Raw genomic sequence first — 20,394 nt, forward strand, 5'->3', positions numbered from 1 at the left:
ACGACGCTGGGCCAATAGTGCGCCGACCTAAGGGACTCCCAATCATAGCCGGATGTGATACAGCCTGGATTCGAACCAGGGACTGTAGTGATGCCTCTTGCACGGAGATGCAGTGCCTTAGACCACTGCGCCACTCGGGAGCAGTATTTTTGGCCTTGTGTTTTTTATTGTCCTACTGACAGGTAAATGTCTCCCACTGTCTGTTGGAAAGCAGATTGAACCAGGTTTCCCTCTAGAATTTAGCCTGTGCTTAGCTCTATTCTATTTCTTTTTATCCTAAAAAACTCCATAGTCCTTGGCGATGACAAGCATACCCAAAACATGATGAGGCAGGTAGCCTAGCGCTTAGAGCATTTGGACAGTAACCGAAAGGTTGCTTGTTAGAATCCTTGTGGCAGTAAGATGGGAAAATCTGCCGTTCTATCCTTGAGCAAGGCAGTTAAACCCTCCCAACAACTGCTCCCCGGGCATCGATGACGTGGACGTTGATTGAGGCAGCCCCCCACACCTCTCTGATTCAGAGAGGGTTGGTTAAATGCGGAATACAAATTTTGTGCAACTGACTAGATATGACCTTTCTCTTACCATGCTTAAAAATATGAAGAGTGATACTCAGTGATGTGTTGTGTTTTCCGCAAACATAACTCTGTATTCAGGACATAAAGGTAATTTCTTTGCCACATTTTTGCAGTTTTACTTTAGCGCCTTGTTGCAAACAGAATGCATGTTTTGGAATAGTTTTATTCTCTTTAGGCTTCCTTCTTTTGACTCTGTCATTTAGTTTAGTAGTGTGGAGTAACTACAATGTTGTTGATCCATCCTCAGTTTTCTCCGATATCAGCCATTAAACTCTGTTTAAAGTCACCATTGGCCTCATGGTGAAATCCCTGAGCGGTTTCCTTACTCTTTGGAAACTGAGTTAGGAAGGACGCCTGTATCTTTGTACTGACTGGGTGTATTGATACTTCATCCAAAGTGTAATTAATAACTTCACCATGCTCAAAGGGATATTCAATGTCATCTTTTTTTATTTTAACCTAATCTACAAATAGGTGCCCTTCTTTGCGATGCATTGGAAAAACCTCCCTGGTCTTTGTAGTTTAATCTGTGTTTGAAATTCACTGCTCGACTGAGGGAACTTATATGTATGTATGTGTGGGGTACAGAGATGAGGTAGTCATTCAAAAATCACGTATGCAACTTATGCGACTTGTTAGGCACATTTTTACTCCTGAAACGTATTTAGGCTTGCCATAACAAAAGGGTTGAATACTTATTGACTCAAGACATTTCAGCTTTTCATTTCCAGTGACACAACATTTTAAATTCAGACTAACAACAAAATGTGGAATAAGTCAAGGTGTGAATACTTTCTGAAGGCACTGTACGTAGTGACTTGTAGAGGTTGCCATTTGGGATGCGGACCAAGGATACAATTAATATCAAATGTATTTATATAGCCCTTCTTACATCAGCTGATATCTTAGTGCTGTACAGAAACCCAGCCTAAAACCCCAAACAGCAAGCAATGCAGGTGTAGAAGCACGTCCTGTAAGTGTAGACCATGCCCTCTGAATAGACCAATACTAAGACTTGATTTCCCTAAGCACACTTATATTATAGGCCAGTTCCACACCACAACAGTAATAAGAAGCAGGGTTTGCAGTCGTGCAGTTGTCACTTACTTCAAGCCTGGAATGTCCAGCATATTTGTGAGGCCTGTCCAGTTTATGTCCAGAAACTAAAAGGAAAAAGAAAACATGCCTTTGAGTAACAGAGAAAAAAAACGAAGCAGAACTCTGAGGAACTCTAGGGCGTGATGAGCCCAAACAGAGTGGAACTACTACTGTGTGCACCACAAACACAGTCATTTCATTTAAACTCACCTCATTTAGGAAGTCAAGCAAAAAACAGCTCCTTGTCTTCTAAGCTTACGGAGAGCATTCTCACTAGGAGGGCATCAGCCTGCTCCATTGCACTGGTAAACAATACGACTAGCTATTTCTGTACACTAATGCACAGAGGACATGCATATTGTGGGTAGGCTTTAGCTTTGTGTGTTTCCTGCCAACCCTAGTTAACTAAACACTGAATAATAAGGCCACTGAAGCGCAAACAGCTTTACGTTTTAATCAAGCGTTCTCATCTAGCTAATATCCTCATTTAGCTACTTATTGCAATAAAATGAGTAGAAAATGACGACAGACACAATTAGTATAATATCAATAGTTCAAGTTGTTTTCTAAGAGTTTAACTAAGCATAAACACTTGCAAAAAAATCGAAGAAAATAATGACCAATTTGTATTTAAGATCAATGAGAGTTCTGTTTTAATAAGAAGTCTATAGAGAGAGTTGACAAACAGTGAATCTATCTCAGCGACTGAGATATTATCAGCAGAAGAGGAATTTCCAATGGCTAAAAAGCAGCAAATTGGAAGCTGCTCAACAGCTAATAAAAGCTTGTCCATGAGGAGTACCGTTTCCTAGTAAAACACAGCAGCGCACTCATTCACAGCAGCATAAAAAAACTAGCCAAAAGACATTCATTTGAACTGGTTCTAACTGACATTTCCAGAGCAAGGCAATAATTGATAAATTACAATTAAAGATGTTATCCACTTTCATCATGTCATATCTTTGAAGACAGCTACAAATGACTGCTACAGTATCTGCTAAATGGTTATTACTTTGACCTGAACAGTGAACACGGACATTAACTTTAAAAGCGGTATCTAGAGCGGAAAGCAATGTCTTGAGGAAAATGAGCACTGTCGAAAAGATTGAAACACCGTATAGGGAGACAGATTGAATGCTTACAAGATTCTTACTACAGGGCAAACTATACCGTATCTACAGTAACTGTTTGTTCTGTACTGGTTTTATGGAAGTGAGGACCGTAGGCTGTACAGTATGTGGCAAGCATAGTCTGTATGTCAAATGGCACCCCAGCCTGGTCTCAGAGAGCCAAACGTATTATATTTTACTAAAATCCGTGCCGAATCTCATCACAGACAACTTCAGCATTTCAGCTAAGTAGCACCTACTATATTTTTAGCTACTTAGCATGTTAGCTAACCCTTCCCCAAACCCTAACCTTAACCCTTCAACCTTACTCCTAACCCTAACCCCTAACCAAACGCAGCATATCATACTCAAACAGTTGAACGTAGCATATCATACTAAAGTAGTCTAACGTAATACAGTATATCATACTAAACCGGTCAAATGCGACCAAGACGTAGGATACTATACGTCCTACAATTTGTATTATATTGTACGACCGCTATTACAATGGTAGGCCTAACGAAAAGTAACATATCATACTAAATGGAGTAGCAAAGATTTTTTGCTATGAGACCGGATTGGGCACCCTATTCCCCATGCAGTACTTTGCACTACTTTTAACCAGGGCTTTTGACCAGGGAATAAAGTTCCATTTGGGACACATCCTTAGTGTGTATTGGATTCCAAACAAATACAAAGTTTTCAGGACAATGCCAGAATGTGTGCAGCAACGGTGCACTGTAGCATCACAATACTGCACGACTGCAAAACGACTTAGAACAACGACAAACATTTAGTAGGCCTAGACAGTGTTCCAGGGTCGTAGATGAAGGAATCAAACTTTCTGAGAATGATGTGTTGTGACAGTCTCTAGGGGAACATAGCCTTGTGACCTGGCTAGCTATGTTACTGGGTTAGTCTGACCGGTATGGTGAAATAGCCACGGGTGCATACCAAATTCCACCCTATTTCCTATATAGTGCATTACTTTTGTGCACTACATGTGTAATAGGGTGCCATTTGGGATGCAAGCCATGTCTTTCTCTGTTCCAGTGCCCAAGCCAGAAGTTCTGCCCACTGAATCATAGAACACTGCCTGTATGCCACTCCTCAAAAGCAACAGAGAATGCTCTATGGAGGCTCCTCTCAGTTTATGAGTCATACATGCCATTAAGAAAACTCAGATGACAGCAAAGCAGTCTAGGCACATTACCTCTCCCATCAAATTCACTTTATTTTCAGACACTTACGGTTCAAGGGTTTCTAAAAACATTGACTGAAACAGTATTTGAAATAAGGAGAAGGGTAGGCCTAAATCAATTGTAGATACGAATCAAGCCTCTGCCCGAATCCTGGCATTATCATTTTCTCTAAGTAGTTTCCTACCACATTAGCACAATTCTTACCATAAAAGGACTGGCATTAGTCTACCGGTTGTCATGGTTACCAAATAAAGTCAACCAAACATGGGGTGATATGTCATGTCTCATGTGCCAGTGGTCATCCCCTAAGAGAGTCATGTCATGTCTCATGTGCCAGAAGTCATCCACTAAGAAAGCATGCTTGTGTCCCAAATGGCACCTTATTCCCTATATAGTGCACTACTGTAGACCAGAGCCCATATTAGTGCACTATAAGGAATAAGGTGCCATGTCTCTGAACTGTGGGTCTGCTACAGTGTGTGAAGGTGGAGGACCGGGAGCAAGGTGACTTTGTTCACATTTAAACTGCTCATTTAACAATGTCTGCAAAGCTGAGAAACATGCTATTAAGCAGCTCAGAAAGTCAACATCTGGGTGATTTAAGACGAGGATTTGACTTGTAGCGTACATACAGTAAGCAGACATTAGTGCAAAGCATAAAGCTGTTACAGTGCAGCTTAAAACTCTACTGTCTAAATGTTTTGTCTACGGAACATTTCAGGCTAAATTCAAGCTTGTCAATCATTTATGTTTGGTCGATTATCAAAAGAGACCAGAGGTGACATTTTAAAACAGGTAAAATGACATCTATTCTCCCACATCCTAACAAGTAAAGTGCTGCAGGCACAAAGCTTTGACAGGATTCTGACCACAACACAGCAGCATTCTTTCCCATAACGAACAGCTCTAATGACCTAAAGGCCTACAAGGTAAACAACATGCTGTGCTCTTGTGTGATCATGACAGTGTTCCTTCATTTTTCTTATTCAACCATAACGCCTTCCAGCAAAATTAGGAACTTCTGAATTCTGGCAACAGAATGAGCACATTTCTCACCTAACCCAATTCTCACCTGGATTTTAATATATTGTCAGGCAAGGAGTGGCACGTGATGCCTTACCCAAAATGCATAACAGATTACAGGACACAAGAAGGAACAGTGTCAGGTGTCAGGTGATGATGACGCTTTCAGCACTTGTCTAAGGCCTGGGCAGGGCGTTTATGATGATTTTCCTGTCTCTCCTGATGTTGACACAGATACGTTTCACAGCCTGCTCCAATGTTCTGACTGCAGTGGGGATATAAAGAAGATATAGCTGCATCCCAAATTAAACCCTGTTCCCCAATCCCTACAAAGGACTCTGATCATAAGTAGTGTACTATGTGCCCTGGTCAAAAGTAGTGCACTACATAGGGAATAGAGTGCCATTTGGATGCACCCATAAAGAGCAGCGACTGGTTGACTGGCAGGCAGGCTGCAGAGCAGTCCGAACCGCTGTCTGGCTTTTATCTGGCGAGGCAGGATGGCGGGCGGCATGCACCCACTTAGCCTTCACAAAGTGGATTGAACTTATTTAGGAAAACCGCCCTAATGTTGGAAACAAACATCATTATGTTGTAATCTAGAGTGATATTTATTTTCCAAGCAATAGGACACAATATTTCATATACAACTGGTTTTTAAAGGACCAAAGAGTTTGTCTGCTTCGTGTTTTCATTTTTGCCATAAAAAAAAGTGATGCTGCTATCGTCATAGCCCTGCTAACTAAGACATGACTCTAGAAAGCAACCTATCAGTAAAATGCATTGATTTTCCAAGGTTCATTTTTTTTTAAACAACAACAATAGGTGCTGTTTACAGATGAAGAGCACATGATAAGGATCTCAATGTAATGACATTGGGTTAAACAAATGCCCTCTGTTAGTCAGTAGAAAGAAAAAGTGGTTTCCTCTTTGGTTATGACCGCATGGCATGAGAATACTGCAACATCAAACAGTCCTGGTGAGGCCTTTTATCCTGGCTGGCTGCACTGCTCCACTCCGCTCTACATTCAAACACACAGTGGCTACACTACACAGCAACGCCACTCACATTTCCAATGCCTTCTTCAAGGGGCGGTAAATCCAATAGAAATGATAGACTGGTTAGAGGGGTAGACCTTTCACTCATTCTTTTAAAAAGTCTCTATGACTGCACTACAGGTCAGAGGTGAACGTGCACAGGGCCCATGGGCTCTATAGCAGTCTAGCCTGGTCCCAGATCTGTCAAAACAGAAGAGACAGATGTGGGACCAGGCTAAAAAGAGTCCAGCTCAAGAGAAATAGCAGAGCTCCAGAGGTTAAAATAAGGCTTAGACAGACGGCTGTTTGTCGCTCTTAAGGACTTCACTACAGCCCAGTCTTCATCCCAGGACTTAGACCAATGCCTCGGACCATATCAGGGGGAAAATAGCACTGTCAGATACTGTACTGGGGATCTGTGTCAGCCCTCTGGCCCATCTCTGTGGTCTGTGTTTGTAGGGCTAATGACAGCTCCTCGTCTCTGCTGCAATGTCTCTACTAACTCTATTTTATTAACGCTGTATCATTGCATCACAACTGATACTAAAAGTGGTTAGGATTACGTTTTACAATGAGCGTAGTTATAGACTGGCTAGGAAAATACATGCGGCATGCTATTGTAATCAGGACTGGACTGTAAAGGTTGGTTCTGTGTGACGATTATCGAGCTTAACTGGCGAGAAATTATTCATCTCAGCAGCCCTGGAACAATCTGCTCACAGCACTGGTCCAACACTAACTGGTTATAGTTGCTTTAGGGGTTAATAGGTCTTAGGCCAAGAGGGGAGGGTTGTTGTATGAGATGGTATAGATTGGATGTCCAGCTGATTTACCATAGACCTTTAATGCGTAATAACAGGCGATAAGCAGCATAGTTCGTCTTAGAGGAAAATCAATATGAGTAAGCAGAAATCCTACCCAATGAGAAAGACGCAGCCTCGACTGCATAACAGCACAGAGGAGACTTAAAATAAAGCTCATTTGCTCTCCCCACCCCGACACAGAGGCGATAAGACCCATATCTTACAGAAAAACACAGCAATGCCATTTCAGTCCCATAACATCACACCACTAAAATTAGAATATGTATCGTCACAGAGACAAATGGCGAGTGACTACTGGTAATCAACATCACCTGAAACTGAGTCTGGTTAAAATAAGGCCAAGAGTATTATTGACTAGCTAGGAAATATATCCAAGCTATTGTACCTATTATCTCTTCAGTTGTGATGACTGAAGAAAATAAATCCAAAAGGAAGTAGTTCCAGTGCACTTCTTGTCCTTCTGATGGCATGTCTCATTCTCCTCAGGGATCCCCTATCAAACCCTCAATCTATAACAGATGCTGACACACATGAAGACAGCAGTCAAGGAGCAGGGGATGGACTAAGACTGCGTCCCAAATGGCACCCTATTCCCTATATAGTGCACTACTTTGACCAGAGCCCATCAAAAGTTGTGCACTATATAGGGAATTGGTATTCATTTGGGATGCAGCCTAGACTAGACTTGGGCTTTCTGAAACTGGAGCTCAACAAAATGTGCTTCACATCCAGTTGTCTGCAGACCACTCCCTCCTCAGAGGTTTAAAACCACTACAAGAGTTGTAGAATTAGTCAAAATGGCTGCCAATACTTACAGGCTTCTTCAGGAAAAAGACAGCTAGGGCTCCGATCAATGGCATGTCTCCGAGCAAGGGCTCCATGACGACCCTCAAGACACCTTGAAGCTGCAGAAAACAGGCCAAATCAGTGGCTTTTCAGAAGCAGAGCATGGGGTATCAGTCTTACAACATATGTAACAGTGGTATGATAAACATTCTTATTATCCACAGCTTCAATATCACTGTCTGTATAGTTAATGGGCCTTGTTGTTAAAATATCACTTCCTTTTCAAGGAAAAGTCTGACCAGCTTTACACTGATTCCATTAGTATCCATCATGACTGAAATGACTCATCAGAAATGTTGACAATGTCTAGAGCTCCAAATGTGGTTGCAATTAAACACAAAGTCATCCATTTACATGCAATGGAAATATTTGACCTTTATATTTAAATCAGGGATCACTCTAATTAAAGAGGACATTTTCGATAACCATACTCTATGTGGTCTTATTCTCACGTTCACAGATGATTACAGTGAAAAGCCAGCCACCTATTAGGAGCCAACAAAACCGTCTGAAATCTGGACTGATACCTAAACAGCCTATCAGAGTGGACGCATAGACCACCTGAGACTACAGTCTTTAATCTAGCCATAGACAACGGGTTTGCAATCTTTACTGTAGGCTACTCTGAATATAACTGGCTCGCTCTGATCTCTGAACAGCAAATATGCTGGTGGTTTGTAAGGGCAACCTCTGCCAATATTGTATAATCCCCTTTTATCCTTATCTATATATGTGTCAACATATTGTGAGGAGAAAAAAAAACTGCAGTTTACATAATGCATAGCCAAATATGGCGGTGGCTAATGGTTAGTCTAATGCACCAGACAGATCCTCTCCAAACTCAGGTCTGGTATATAAACTCTTCAATAGCGGGAGAAAGTCACAACATTTGTATGTAGTGTATGCATGTGTACGATATTAAAATCATGACTACCTGTATACTTTTTATACCAGCTCTGCAGTAGTATTTCTTGATGTCAACATCAATCTCTGTATTTCCAATAAAGCTGAAAAGATAAACAAAACCAATGTGTTATGATACACAATTACATGAAGTCAGAAATCTCTTCAAATTGAACCACAGTGCATGTGACTATACCTAATGTCCAGGTCCATGATAATCTGTCGTTTGTCCACATTCTCAGTGTACACTTTGACCCCGTTCACCCTTAGTGGCTGCAGAGAGAGAGAGAAAGAGAAAGAGAAAGAGAAAGAGAAAGAGAGAGAGAGAGAGAGAGAGAGAGAGGGGAGATGATAGGATGACAAAGCAGGACCCACTGGTTGACAAGTGCCTCTGTGTGCTCAAACAAGGGAAAACTTCCTAACGGCGCTCGTCCAATCACACGTCAAGCAGGGTGATGTTCATAAATTCCCTGACAATGTTAACAAATTTGAAAATGTACATGCAGGAAACATAACTGGACATTGTTGATATATGGCTAATGACTGTAAACACCTATTAACTATATTATACAGACTAAACACCCATATAACAGGATATAGAACGCTTTCCATACTGCTTGCCATAACAGTGTGAACCTAACCAACAGTAACATTGACCACAGAACTCATCACTGGAAACATGCATGCCTCTTCAAATGCCTCAGTCTCACCTTGTCCCCCATGTCGATCTTGGTGAAGCAGAAGGAGCTGAGGTGAGCGTTAGCCCCCTTCACAGCCGGCTCGATGGTCTCTCTGAACAGCTTGTCAACAAACTGACAGATGTACGGCCACATCTGTTTCACTGTCTGGGGAGGGACACAACGAGGAAGACTCGGGGTTAGACGGGTCATATTCTCAAAGCTCAATGTCTGTCCGACACACCACACAGGTAACGGCCCTGTTCTCTGTATGGTTTTATTTAATAGGACTAAATATTAAACTGTTCAATTGAAGATAAATACTTTAATCCTCAAAAGGAAAATTAGGAGCATTACTGCGTCATAGCTAACAGGTAGGAAATGGCCTCATATTTGCCTACCATTATCTCAACTGCCGCATTTTCTTTGTTTGGGTGTGGCCCTGCTACAGTTTATTGGCTCGTCTTTGTTTTAATGATGCATGAGCTCCTTACCACATTTGAGTCTACCATAAAAACAATAGCTTCTAACACTGTTGCATAACCAATAGAGGTCAAGCAAACAAATGTTGCTCTTTTTATTATCTACTGTGTCTTAGAAACATGGACTAAATCCCTAGACATCTGTTTTTTACAGTAACAACTCCCTCTCCAGTGAGTTCCGGAAATGAGAAGGGTCTCCAAGGAGGCTGGTACCAGAGCTGGGTTAGCAGAGCTCCAGATGCGGGACGATTTATATCAGGCTGCTGCCTGCCCGCCTCCCAGCCCTGCCTGCCTGCCTGCCTGCCTGCCCGCCTGCCCGCCTCCCAGCCCTGCCCGCCCCCCTCCCAGCCTTGCCTGCCTGCTCGCTTCCCAGCCCTAAGTGCTCGCCAGCCTGCTCGCCTGCCTGCCCACCTCCCAGCCCTGCCCGCCTGCAGCTGGGGAAGTGTTGCAGCTGGGGAAGTGTTGCAGCTGGGGAAGTTGGTATCAGACCTGGGTTAAAAAATATTTAAATAATTTCAAATACTTTATCTGTTCTTGTTTGAGCTTGCCTGGGTTGAAAGACCAATAGGATAGTCCCAAAACTGCAAAACCCACCCATCTGGTAGGCAGGCTAGAGCAAACACTCAAAGTATTTGAAAGATCTCCAATAGAATTTGAATCCAGGTCTGGTCAGTATACTGTGGGACACTGCAGTGAAGATGTTCAGTACCTTGTTGAGCCATTCCACCCTCTCCACGTCTGGATAATGAACCTGGAATGAAAGAGAATAACATTGATCAGTTCAGATTCCTGTCTGATCAGAGATACAGTGGGGTAGATGCAACATGTCATGTCTCATTCCTGGTTAGTCTAAAAAGTGTGAAATGATTACAGACTTTCAGTAAAGCAATAGACTGTAACCCAACTGACACGTTTGACAGAATACTTTAGTGTCTGTTGTATGATGCTGCTATTCTACTAATACACTAACACATACACACAGCACATCCCTTTTGTTAAGTAGTGTTTTATGCAGCTATCCAGGCCAAGCTCTATAGTCATGTCCCTGTATACTCCCTATACCTGTTCAAGACAAACCAGACACTGTTACAGTACACAGAACAGTCCAAACAATGATGGCTCCCTGACATCTGCAGTTCTATCAACAGTCCACACACACACACACATAACAGATACAAAACAGCATTCACACTTCTTCTCCAAAACAATCCCTCAACATGTAATCCTCTTATTATAGAGCTTTGATATCTGTGGCTGTCTAGGAATGATGAGGAAGGAGAAGATGAAAATGATGACGACGGTGTCATTTAAAAGCACCACATGTAAAGCTAAGAGAGGAAGGAAGTGCTGATTCTGAGCATTCAGAGACAATGCTGCAGTATTGCTGTCTAAGGCTGACAGCGTGAGAACAGCAGCACCAAGCCGCTTTCAGATTGCTGAGGCAGGGAGTCGACTATGACAGATATGCAGTTGGCCAGACAGAGCTTCTGCAGGCCGGCAGCATCCCAAATGGCACCCTATTCACTACATAGCGCACCACTTTTAAAGTAGTGCACTATATAGAGAATCGGATGCCACTTGGAATGCACAACAGTCACACCTCATACACAACAGTCACGCCTCATACACAAGCTTGACTGTTCAGAGAGCAATCCTGGGCTCATATTGAAGCAGAGAGAGTAACTCAATTCTATAGGCACTGGGCAGGGTAATTGGGATGTCCTCGAATACAGATTAGATCAGTTCAATGATGAATGGAACTATGTCAAAGTCGTGGTGAAGTGTTAAAGTAATATTGCTCAATCAATGAAGTAAAGAAACTGGACAAGTATGGTTTCAATGGGTGTAGGGTGAAGATACCCCTAAAACACTGATCCTGGGTAAGTTAAATGAAAAACGCCAACTGGTGAAGGTTGGGATTGGGGGAGGAGAAGCTGATCCTAGATCTTTACTACATAGGGGAAACCTCACCCCGGAGCAGTTCCAATGCATAGGGATGTTATTTGACTGTAATACCATGAACTCAATCCCAAATAGCCAGGCATGAGTCTGCATAATCTTGTACAATCAGATTTGTTTTCCTTGACAACTCTGATTCTGTGTCACAACCGAAGACAACCAATTCATTTCCCAGAAAAAGTTCCCCCTTCAATGACACATTACCAGGATGTTTCTCTCCTTTTTAGGGTCTGTAGTAGACAAACAAGAGTTTGACTAGTAGCATATTTCAGCCTGCCTTGAGAGTGAGAGATCTCACACAGTGGAAAATAAAAGCAAAAGTTTGTTGTAATTCCTCACAGGAGAAGTAATTTCCTGGTTTGACTGAAGAGTCAGTCTGCTGGACAGTCTGGTTTCCAACCAACAGACTCAGAGTGCCCATTGAAGGGGGAACTCTTGTTTTTGGTGCCACGGAAAACACACAGAGGATCATGAATAAAATGGTTTGAAACTGACAAGTCACAATGCAATTGAAAATAATGTATACATTTCCGAAAATAAACATGGGTTATTTAGAAAGCTCCTTCAAGCCTTATTGTCATTTGTCTGTATGGCGATAGGCTTATAGTTCATGGAGTTATGGCTTATCTTAGTACAGTATGTAAATATAAACCAATGTAGAGGGCCTATCTCATGTGAGGTGGAGCATTGTGGTCATCTCACCTTATGACAGATCATGGGAGAGTCATGAGGGAATACGCACCAAATGGCACCCTATTCCCTATATAATTTCAATGTCACATGCACAGTGAAAGGCCTTTCTTGCAGCTCTAAACTCAACAATGCATTAATCAATATCAACGTAGTACTAAAAATAACAGGGTAGAACAAAAATAAGATATAAAAATAAGAAGAACATGATCAAGTAAGCAAGCATACTATATACAGGGTCAGTTCCAGTACCATATTTACTATATGCAGGGATACTGGAGTGATAGAGGTAGATACACTACATCACCAAAAGTATGTGGACACGCCTTCAAATTAGTGGATTTGGCTATTTCAGCCACACCCATTATTGACAGCCTTACTGAAGAGCTCAGTGACTTTTAACGTGGCAACATCATAGGATGCCACCTTTCCAACAAGTCAGTTCGTCAAATTTATGCCCTGCTAGAGCTGCCCCAATCAACTGTAAGTGCTGTTATTGTGAAGTGGAAACGTCTAGGAGAAACAACGGCTCAGCCGCGAAGTGGTAGGCGAGACAAGCTCACAGAACGGGACCACCGTTTGCTGAAGCACGTAGCGCGTAAAAATCATCTGTTCTCGGTTGCAACACTCCCTACCAAGTTCCAAACTGCCTCGGGAAGTAACGTCAGCACAAGAACTGTTCATCGGGAGCGTCATGAAAAGGGTTTCCATGGCCGAGCAGCCACACACAAGCCTAAGACCACCATGCGCAATGTCGACTGGAGTGGTTTAAAGCTTGCCGCCATTGGACGCTGGAGAGGTGGAAACACGTTCTCTGGAGTGATGAATCAAGCTACACCATCTGGCAGTCTGACATTTTGGTGGATGCCAGGAGATCGCTACCTGCCCCAATGCACAGTGTAAACTGTAAAGTTTGGTGGAGGAGGAATAATGGTCTGGGACGTTTTTCATGGTTCGGGCTAGGCCCATTAGTTCCAGTGAAGGGAAATATTAACGCCACAGCATACAATGACATTCTAGATGATTCTGTGCTTCCAACTTTGTGTCAACAGTATGGGGAAGGCCCTTTCCTGTTTCAGCATGACAATGCCCCCGTGCACAAAGCGAGGTCCCTATAGAAATGGTTTGTCAAGATCGGTGTAGAAGAACTTGACTGGCCTGCACAGAGCCCTGACCGCAACACCATCAAACGTCGACAGCGAGCCTGGCCTAATCACCCAACATCAGCGCCCGACCTTACTAATGCACATGGCTGATTGGAAGCAAGTCCCCACAGCAATGTTCCAACATCTAGTGGAAATCATTCCTAGAAGAGTGGAGGCTGATATAGCAGTAAAGCGGGGACCAACTCCATATTCTTGCCCATGATTTTGGAATGAGATGTTTGACGAGCAGGTGTCCACATACTTTTGGTCATGTAGTGTATGTACAGGATATAAGATAAACAGAGTAGCAGCAGCGTATATGATGATTGTATGCGAGTGGGTGTGTAGAGTCAGTATGAATGTATGTGAGCAAACTATGGAGTGAGTATGTGTGTTGTGTTTGTATGTGTGTTGGAGTATTAGTGTGTAGGGCCCTGTCAGTGCGCATAGAGACAGTGCAAAAATAAGAATAATATACAAAAGTAAACTCAGTCCTTATAGCCATTATATTAGATATACAGAACGAAAACATAAAACACAACATGAACATTTTTTACTGAGTTACAGTTCATATAAGGAAATCAGTCAATTTAAATAAATAAATTAGGCCCTAGTCTATGGAATTCACATGACTGGGCAGGGGCGCAGCCATAGGCCCACCCACTTGGGAGCCAGGCCCAGCCAACAACAACTTTATTTTTCCCCGCAAAAGTGCTTTATTACAGACAGAAATACTCAGCTTCAACAGCTGTCTGGGTAGCTGGTCCCAGATGATCCCGCAGGTGAAGAAGCCAGATGTGGAGGTCCTGGGCTGGCATGGTCCGCGGTTGTGAGGCTGGTTGGATGTACTGCCAAATTCACTAAAACTATGTTGAGGCGGCTTATGGTAAAAAAATGTACATTAAATTCTCTGGCAACTGTTCTGGCGGTCATTCCTGCAGTCAGCATGCTAATTGCATGCTCCCTCAAAAGTTGAGACATCTGTGAAGCTCAGCCACAGTGATGTACTGGGCTTTCCGCATTACCCTCTGTAGTGCCATGCGAACAAGGGCGGTGCTATTGCCATACAAAGCAGTGATGCAGCCAGTCCTGGTACAGCTGTAGAACATTGAGGATATGAGGGCCCATGCCAAACCTTTTCAAACACCTTCAAGTCAGCTGTTCTGAGCATGCTCTGAGAACACGCCCTGGAATACCATTTAAGACTTTACTCACGTCGGCCTCGGAGAGCAAGATCACCCAATCTTTTGGGTCGGTGGTGGCCCTCACACCTAGCACAAGATTTTGATTGTCAACGTGTGCATAAAATGCATTAAGTTTGTCTGGTGTAGAGGTATCGTTGGGCAGATGAAGGCTGGGTCTTCCATTATAATCCGTAATGGACTATAGCCCCTGCCACGTGGCGGGCAGCAGAGCCTGGGTAGTAAGATTCCACCTAATTCCTATATTGTCATTTTGCTCATTTGATGACTCTGTGGAGGTCGTAGCGGGACTTCTTGCAATTGTTCCTGCCCTCAGCCATAGCCTCAGGGCTGTCTGGGATAGGCAATGTTCCTGCCCTCAGCCATAGCCTCAGGGCTGTCTGGGATAGGCAATGTTCCTGCCCTCAGCCATAACCTCTGGGCTGTCTGGGATAGGCAATGTTCCTGCCCTCAGCCATAGCCTCAGGGCTGTCTGGGATAGGCAATGTTCCTGCCCTCAGCCATAGCCTCGGGGCTGTCTGGGATAGGCAATGTTCCTGCCCTCAGCCATAGCCTCAGGGCTGTCTGGGATAGGCAATGTTCCTGCCCTCAGCCATAGCCTCAGGGCTGTCTGGGATAGGCAATGTTCCTGCCCTCAGCCATAGCCTCAGGGCTGTCTGGGATAGGCAATGTTCCTGCCCTCAGCCATAGCCTCAGGGTTGTCTGCAATAGGGCTACCGCACACAGGGCTATATTTTAGTTTAGCGCAAACCTCAGTGTTAATCCAGGGTTTTTGATTAGGGAAGCACAAAACCTCAACTGTGGGGACAATGTTGCCGATGTATTTCCTTATGAAGCCGGTGACAGAGGTGGATAGCTAGCTTTTCAATGTTATCGGTGGAGTCCCGAATACATATTCCAATCAATGCTGGCAAAGCAGTCCTGTAGCATAATCTCTGATTCTGGAGATAATTTCTCAATGGAGCGAGTCACGGGTAATTCCTGTTTGAGTTTCTGCTGGTAAACAGGAAGCAGGAGTATGGAGTCATGATCCGACTTAATAAATGATGGACGAGGGAGGGCCTTGTATGTGGGTAGAATAACAGTGGTCTAGGACTTTATCGCCCCTAGTGGCGAGGAGACGGTTTGATGGAAGTTGGGCATCTAGTGTAAATGGCGCAGAATAATATATATTTTTTAAATTGTCGGCAACCAGAAAAGCAGCCTGTGGATGTAAGTTGTCCTGCTCGGTTATAGCCTCGTACAGTTCGTTAAGTGCCAGCTTGTTATTTCTCTTGTCCTGAGGTGGAATGTATACAACAATCACGATAACAGCTGAAAACTCCCTCGGGGGGTAAAAAGTTTGGCATTTGACCATCAGGTATTCCAAGATAGTGATCAATGAGTTGATACTTCCACCGCACTCGAGTCAGCACACCAGTTGTTGTTGATGAGACAGCTGGACAGCCATGGGGGGGTATCTTGTCCGTGAGCAATGTCTCAAAAAAGCTGAGAATATTGCAGTTGAGAGTCCCGTTGGTAGCAAACCCACGATCGGAGGTCATCTATCTTATTATCAAGTGACTGTATATTGGCCAGTAGAATGGAGAAGAGGTGGCTGGTTCTCCCTTCACCTTAATCTCGCCAGCATACCCCCTCTCTTGCCACTAACGCAGGCGTTTTATCTTGGGTAGCCTGAAAATTGGGTCGGAATTACAGAAAGAACCCAGGGATGAGTCGAAGTTGAAGCCGGAATTAAGGTAAGTAACTACAGATCTGATGTTCAAAAGATCTTGTCAGTTGTAAGGAATGATAGTGGATACATTTATAGAACATAAAGTACAAATAAATGACAAAATAGAGCTTGCAAAACGACAGCCATCCAGTACAGTACATCTTCTTACAGTGCTTAGAGCTCTGGTCAAAAGTAGTGCACTATATAAGGAATAGTGTGCCACTTGGTACACAGCCCTTTGGAGTAATTCTGGACTTCTGGAATCACAGAACCGCTGTTTAGGAACCCATACAAGGGCAGCTGGGCTAGGGTTCATTGTCTCGTTCACACACACTAAAGTGCTATCAGTGGACACATACCGTCACAGGAACAATTTACGAGATTTGTGTTCTGTGGGATTATACAAAACCATTCATTCTATGAAGAGGGAAACACTATAATAACAAAAATAATAACAAAAATGAATTATTATTACAGTAAAAAATAAAGGTCCTAGTGCCATGAAACTATCTATCACACTCATATCTTCTGTTCTGTTTGCTTGTTTACTAGGTCAAAAGTCAGTAGCAGTAACTGTGTCTGAGGCATTACAGACCAGCAGGTCAAGTGACAGCTCCAACTTCCAACTCAACCAGAAGTTGCAGGTTTAGCCCTTTCTGCTACCGTGGAAAGTAGTCCGTTCAGTAGTCAGAAAGCAATAAACTCAGCAAAAAAAGAAACGTCCTCTCACTGTCAACTGTGTTTATTTTCAGCAAACTTAACATGTGGAAATACTTGTATGAACATAAGATTCAACAACTGAGACATAAACTGAACAAGTTCCACAGACATGTGACTAACAGAAATCAAATAATGTGTCCCTGAACAAAGAAAGGGGTCAAAATCAAAATTAACAGTCGGTATCTGGTGTGGCCACCAGGTGCATTAAGTACTGCAGTGCATCTCCTCCTCATAGACTGCACCAGATTTGCCAGTTCTTGCTGTGAGATGCTACCCCACTCTTCCACCAAAGCACCTGCAAGTTCCCGGACATTTCTGGGGGGAATGGCCCTAGCCCTCACCCTCCAATCTAACAGGTCCCAGACGTTCTCAATGGGATTGAGATCCGGGCTCTTCGCTGGCCATGGCAGAACACTGACATTCCTGTCTTGCAGGAAATCACGCACAGAACGAGCAGTATGGCTGGTGGCGTTGTCATGCTGGAGGGTCATGTCAGGAGGGAGGAGGATGTCTTCCCTGTAACACACAGCGTTGAGATTGCCTGCAATGATAACAAGCCATGTCCGATGATGCTGTGACACACCGCCTCAGACCATGACGGACCTTCCACCTCGCTCCCGCTCCAGAGTACAGGCCTCGGTGTAACGCTCATTCCTTCGACGATAAACGCGAAGCCGACCATTACGCCTGGTGAGACAAAACCACGACTCGTCAGTGAAGAGCACTTTTTGCCAGGCATGTACGACCCTGCCTCACGCAGGAAGCGGCGCAGGTCCTAATCCAGGCACTTGTCATCTCCCGTCTGGATTACTGCAACTCGCTGTTGGCTGGGCTCCCTGCCTGTGCCATTAAACCCCTACAACTCATCCAGAACGCCGCAGCCCGTCTGGTGTTCAACTTTCCCAAGTTCTCTCACGTCACCCCGCTCCTCCGCTCTCTCCACTGGCTTCCAGTTGAAGCTCGCATCCGCTACAAGACCATGGTGCTTGCCTACGGAGCTGTGAGGGGAACGGCACCTCCGTACCTTCAGGCTCTGATCAGGCCCTACACCCAAACAAGGGCACTGCGTTCATCCACCTCTGGCCTGCTCGCCTCCCTACCTCTGAGGAAGTACAGTTCCCGCTCAGCCCAGTCAAAACTGTTCGCTGCTCTGGCACCCCAATGGTGGAACAAACTCCCTCACGACGCCAGGTCAGCGGAGTCAATCACCACCTTCCGGAGACACCTGAAACCCCACCTCTTTAAGGAATACCTAGGATAGGATAAAGTAATCCTTCTAACCCCCCCCCCCCTTAAAAGAGTTAGATGCACTATTGTAAAGTGGTTGTTCCACTGGATATCATAAGGTGAATGCACCAATTTGTAAGTCGCTCTGGATAAGAGCGTCTGCTAAATGACTTAAATGTAAATGTAAATGTCAGGTCCAGCAACAGTGGGTTTGTGCCCATAAGTGACGTTGCTGCCGGTGATGTCTGGTGAGGACCTGCCTTACAACAGGCCTCCAAGCCCTCAGTCCAGCCTCTCTCAGCCTATTGCGGACAGTCTGAGCACTGATGGAGGGATTGTGCATTCCTGGTGTAACTCGGGCAGTAGTTGTTGCCAACCTGTACCTGTCCCACAGGTGTGATGTTCAGATGTACCGATCCTGTGCAGGTGTTGTTACACGTGGTCTGCCACTGCGAGGACGATGAGCTGTCTGTCTTGTCTCCCTGTAGCGCTGTCATAGGCGTCTCACAGTACGGACATTGCAATTTATTGCCCTGGCCTCATCTGCAATCCTCATGCCTCCTTGCAGCATGCCTAAGGCACATTCACGCAGATGAGCAGGGACCCTTGGCTTCTTTCTTTTGGTGTTTTTCAGAGTCAGTAGAAAGGCCTCTTTAGTGTCCTAAGTTTCCATAACAGTGACCTTAATTGCCTACCGTTCCACAGGTGCATGTTCATTAATTGTTTATGGTTCATTGAACAAGCATGGGAAACAGTGTTAAACCCTTTACAATGAAGATCTGTGAAGTTATTTGGATTTTTACAAATTATCTTTGAAAGACAGGGTCCTGAAAAAGGGAAGTTTCTTTTTTGCTGAGTTTATATCAATGGTGGGAGGTAAATGTTGCAGGACAGGACATACTATATGACAAGACAGTTGTTCCCACATATATTTCAGCCTTTATGGTAGGGTGGAGCGGGACGTATAAATCACCACAGGAACCAGAGAGAGCCATTGTGGGGAGTATCAAATCCCAGACCTTCACAGGCCTTTGTGGCACATGAGCTACAGTATCTGCCATGCCATGAGCAGGTCTTCCACTAGGAAGCGGTGCACCTCTGCTTAATGTATATAGGGGAAACACTGCATGAGAGTAACTAGAGCAGGATCAGGCGCTATACTACATAGCCTAAAGTACTATACAGGCAACACAGGAAATATATTTTGTCTCAGGGTGGTGGTACACATGGTATAATAACGAGGAAAATCACCTTGTAAAAGCTCCTGCATTGTTGTGTGTGTTGTCCTTAGATCCCCCATAAATGTGTCAGTCATATTATCCAGTGAGTGAGCACTGTGATGATGACTGGACTGTCTTTCCCTCTCCAGGTCACTGAGACCCGTCACTCCTATAAGAGACTGTGTGTGGAGGTGGTTAGGGTCATATGCAACAGCAGTACATTACTTTGATCCCATGACTGTAGGTTTGAACGAGTCAAACAAAGCCTATTCTCCTCTCCCTGTAGTCAGAGGCAAAACTCAACAGCACAAGGCTGTGTTATAACACTCATCGCTCCCATGAGACTGTGTGAAGAAAGTCGCGGTCACATAAAACAGCACAGGATCCGCACATTTGAAATAATCAAGGCTCTCCGTTCAACAAACTTTTTTTCTCCTCAATTTTTCGGACTGACTGACATCATGATGACACCATTAGAAAGTGCAAAACAGAGAGAGAGAGAGAGACACTCTTCGAAGAGTTTCTTAAATAAGACATCTCAGACATTGTTAGGTAATATATACTGTAACAATAGTATCATTAATTTATAGACTATATATATATATATATATGATACTCTGTACATACAAGGTCAAATCTTAGTTTCAGACTCCCTTATGATTTCTGCGACATGTTGCTCAGTGCTTGACTTGGGCAGGAGATCACCAGAGCTGAGTATCAACACCTCAAACGCTACT

General features: G+C 43.9%; 1 protein-coding gene across 2 annotated transcripts in view; it reads right to left on the reverse strand.

The window, feature by feature from the left end:
- Positions 1-20,394, reverse strand: part of LOC139550839 (extended synaptotagmin-2-like) — a 55,121-nt gene that overhangs the window by 26,134 nt on the left and 8,593 nt on the right. For both annotated transcript variants that reach the window (XM_071362038.1, XM_071362039.1), the window contains exons 3-8: positions 10,490-10,531; positions 9,332-9,466; positions 8,818-8,894; positions 8,653-8,725; positions 7,688-7,777; positions 1,686-1,741 (exon numbers count right to left, since the gene is read on the reverse strand). In XM_071362038.1, coding sequence (XP_071218139.1) covers positions 1,686-1,741; positions 7,688-7,777; positions 8,653-8,725; positions 8,818-8,894; positions 9,332-9,466; positions 10,490-10,531 — 473 coding nt within the window. The remainder of the gene's footprint in view (positions 1-1,685; positions 1,742-7,687; positions 7,778-8,652; positions 8,726-8,817; positions 8,895-9,331; positions 9,467-10,489; positions 10,532-20,394) is intronic.

The sequence above is a fragment of the Salvelinus alpinus genome, chromosome 23 (genome assembly GCF_045679555.1).
Source record: "Salvelinus alpinus chromosome 23, SLU_Salpinus.1, whole genome shotgun sequence".
Lineage (NCBI taxonomy): Eukaryota > Metazoa > Chordata > Actinopteri > Salmoniformes > Salmonidae > Salvelinus > Salvelinus alpinus.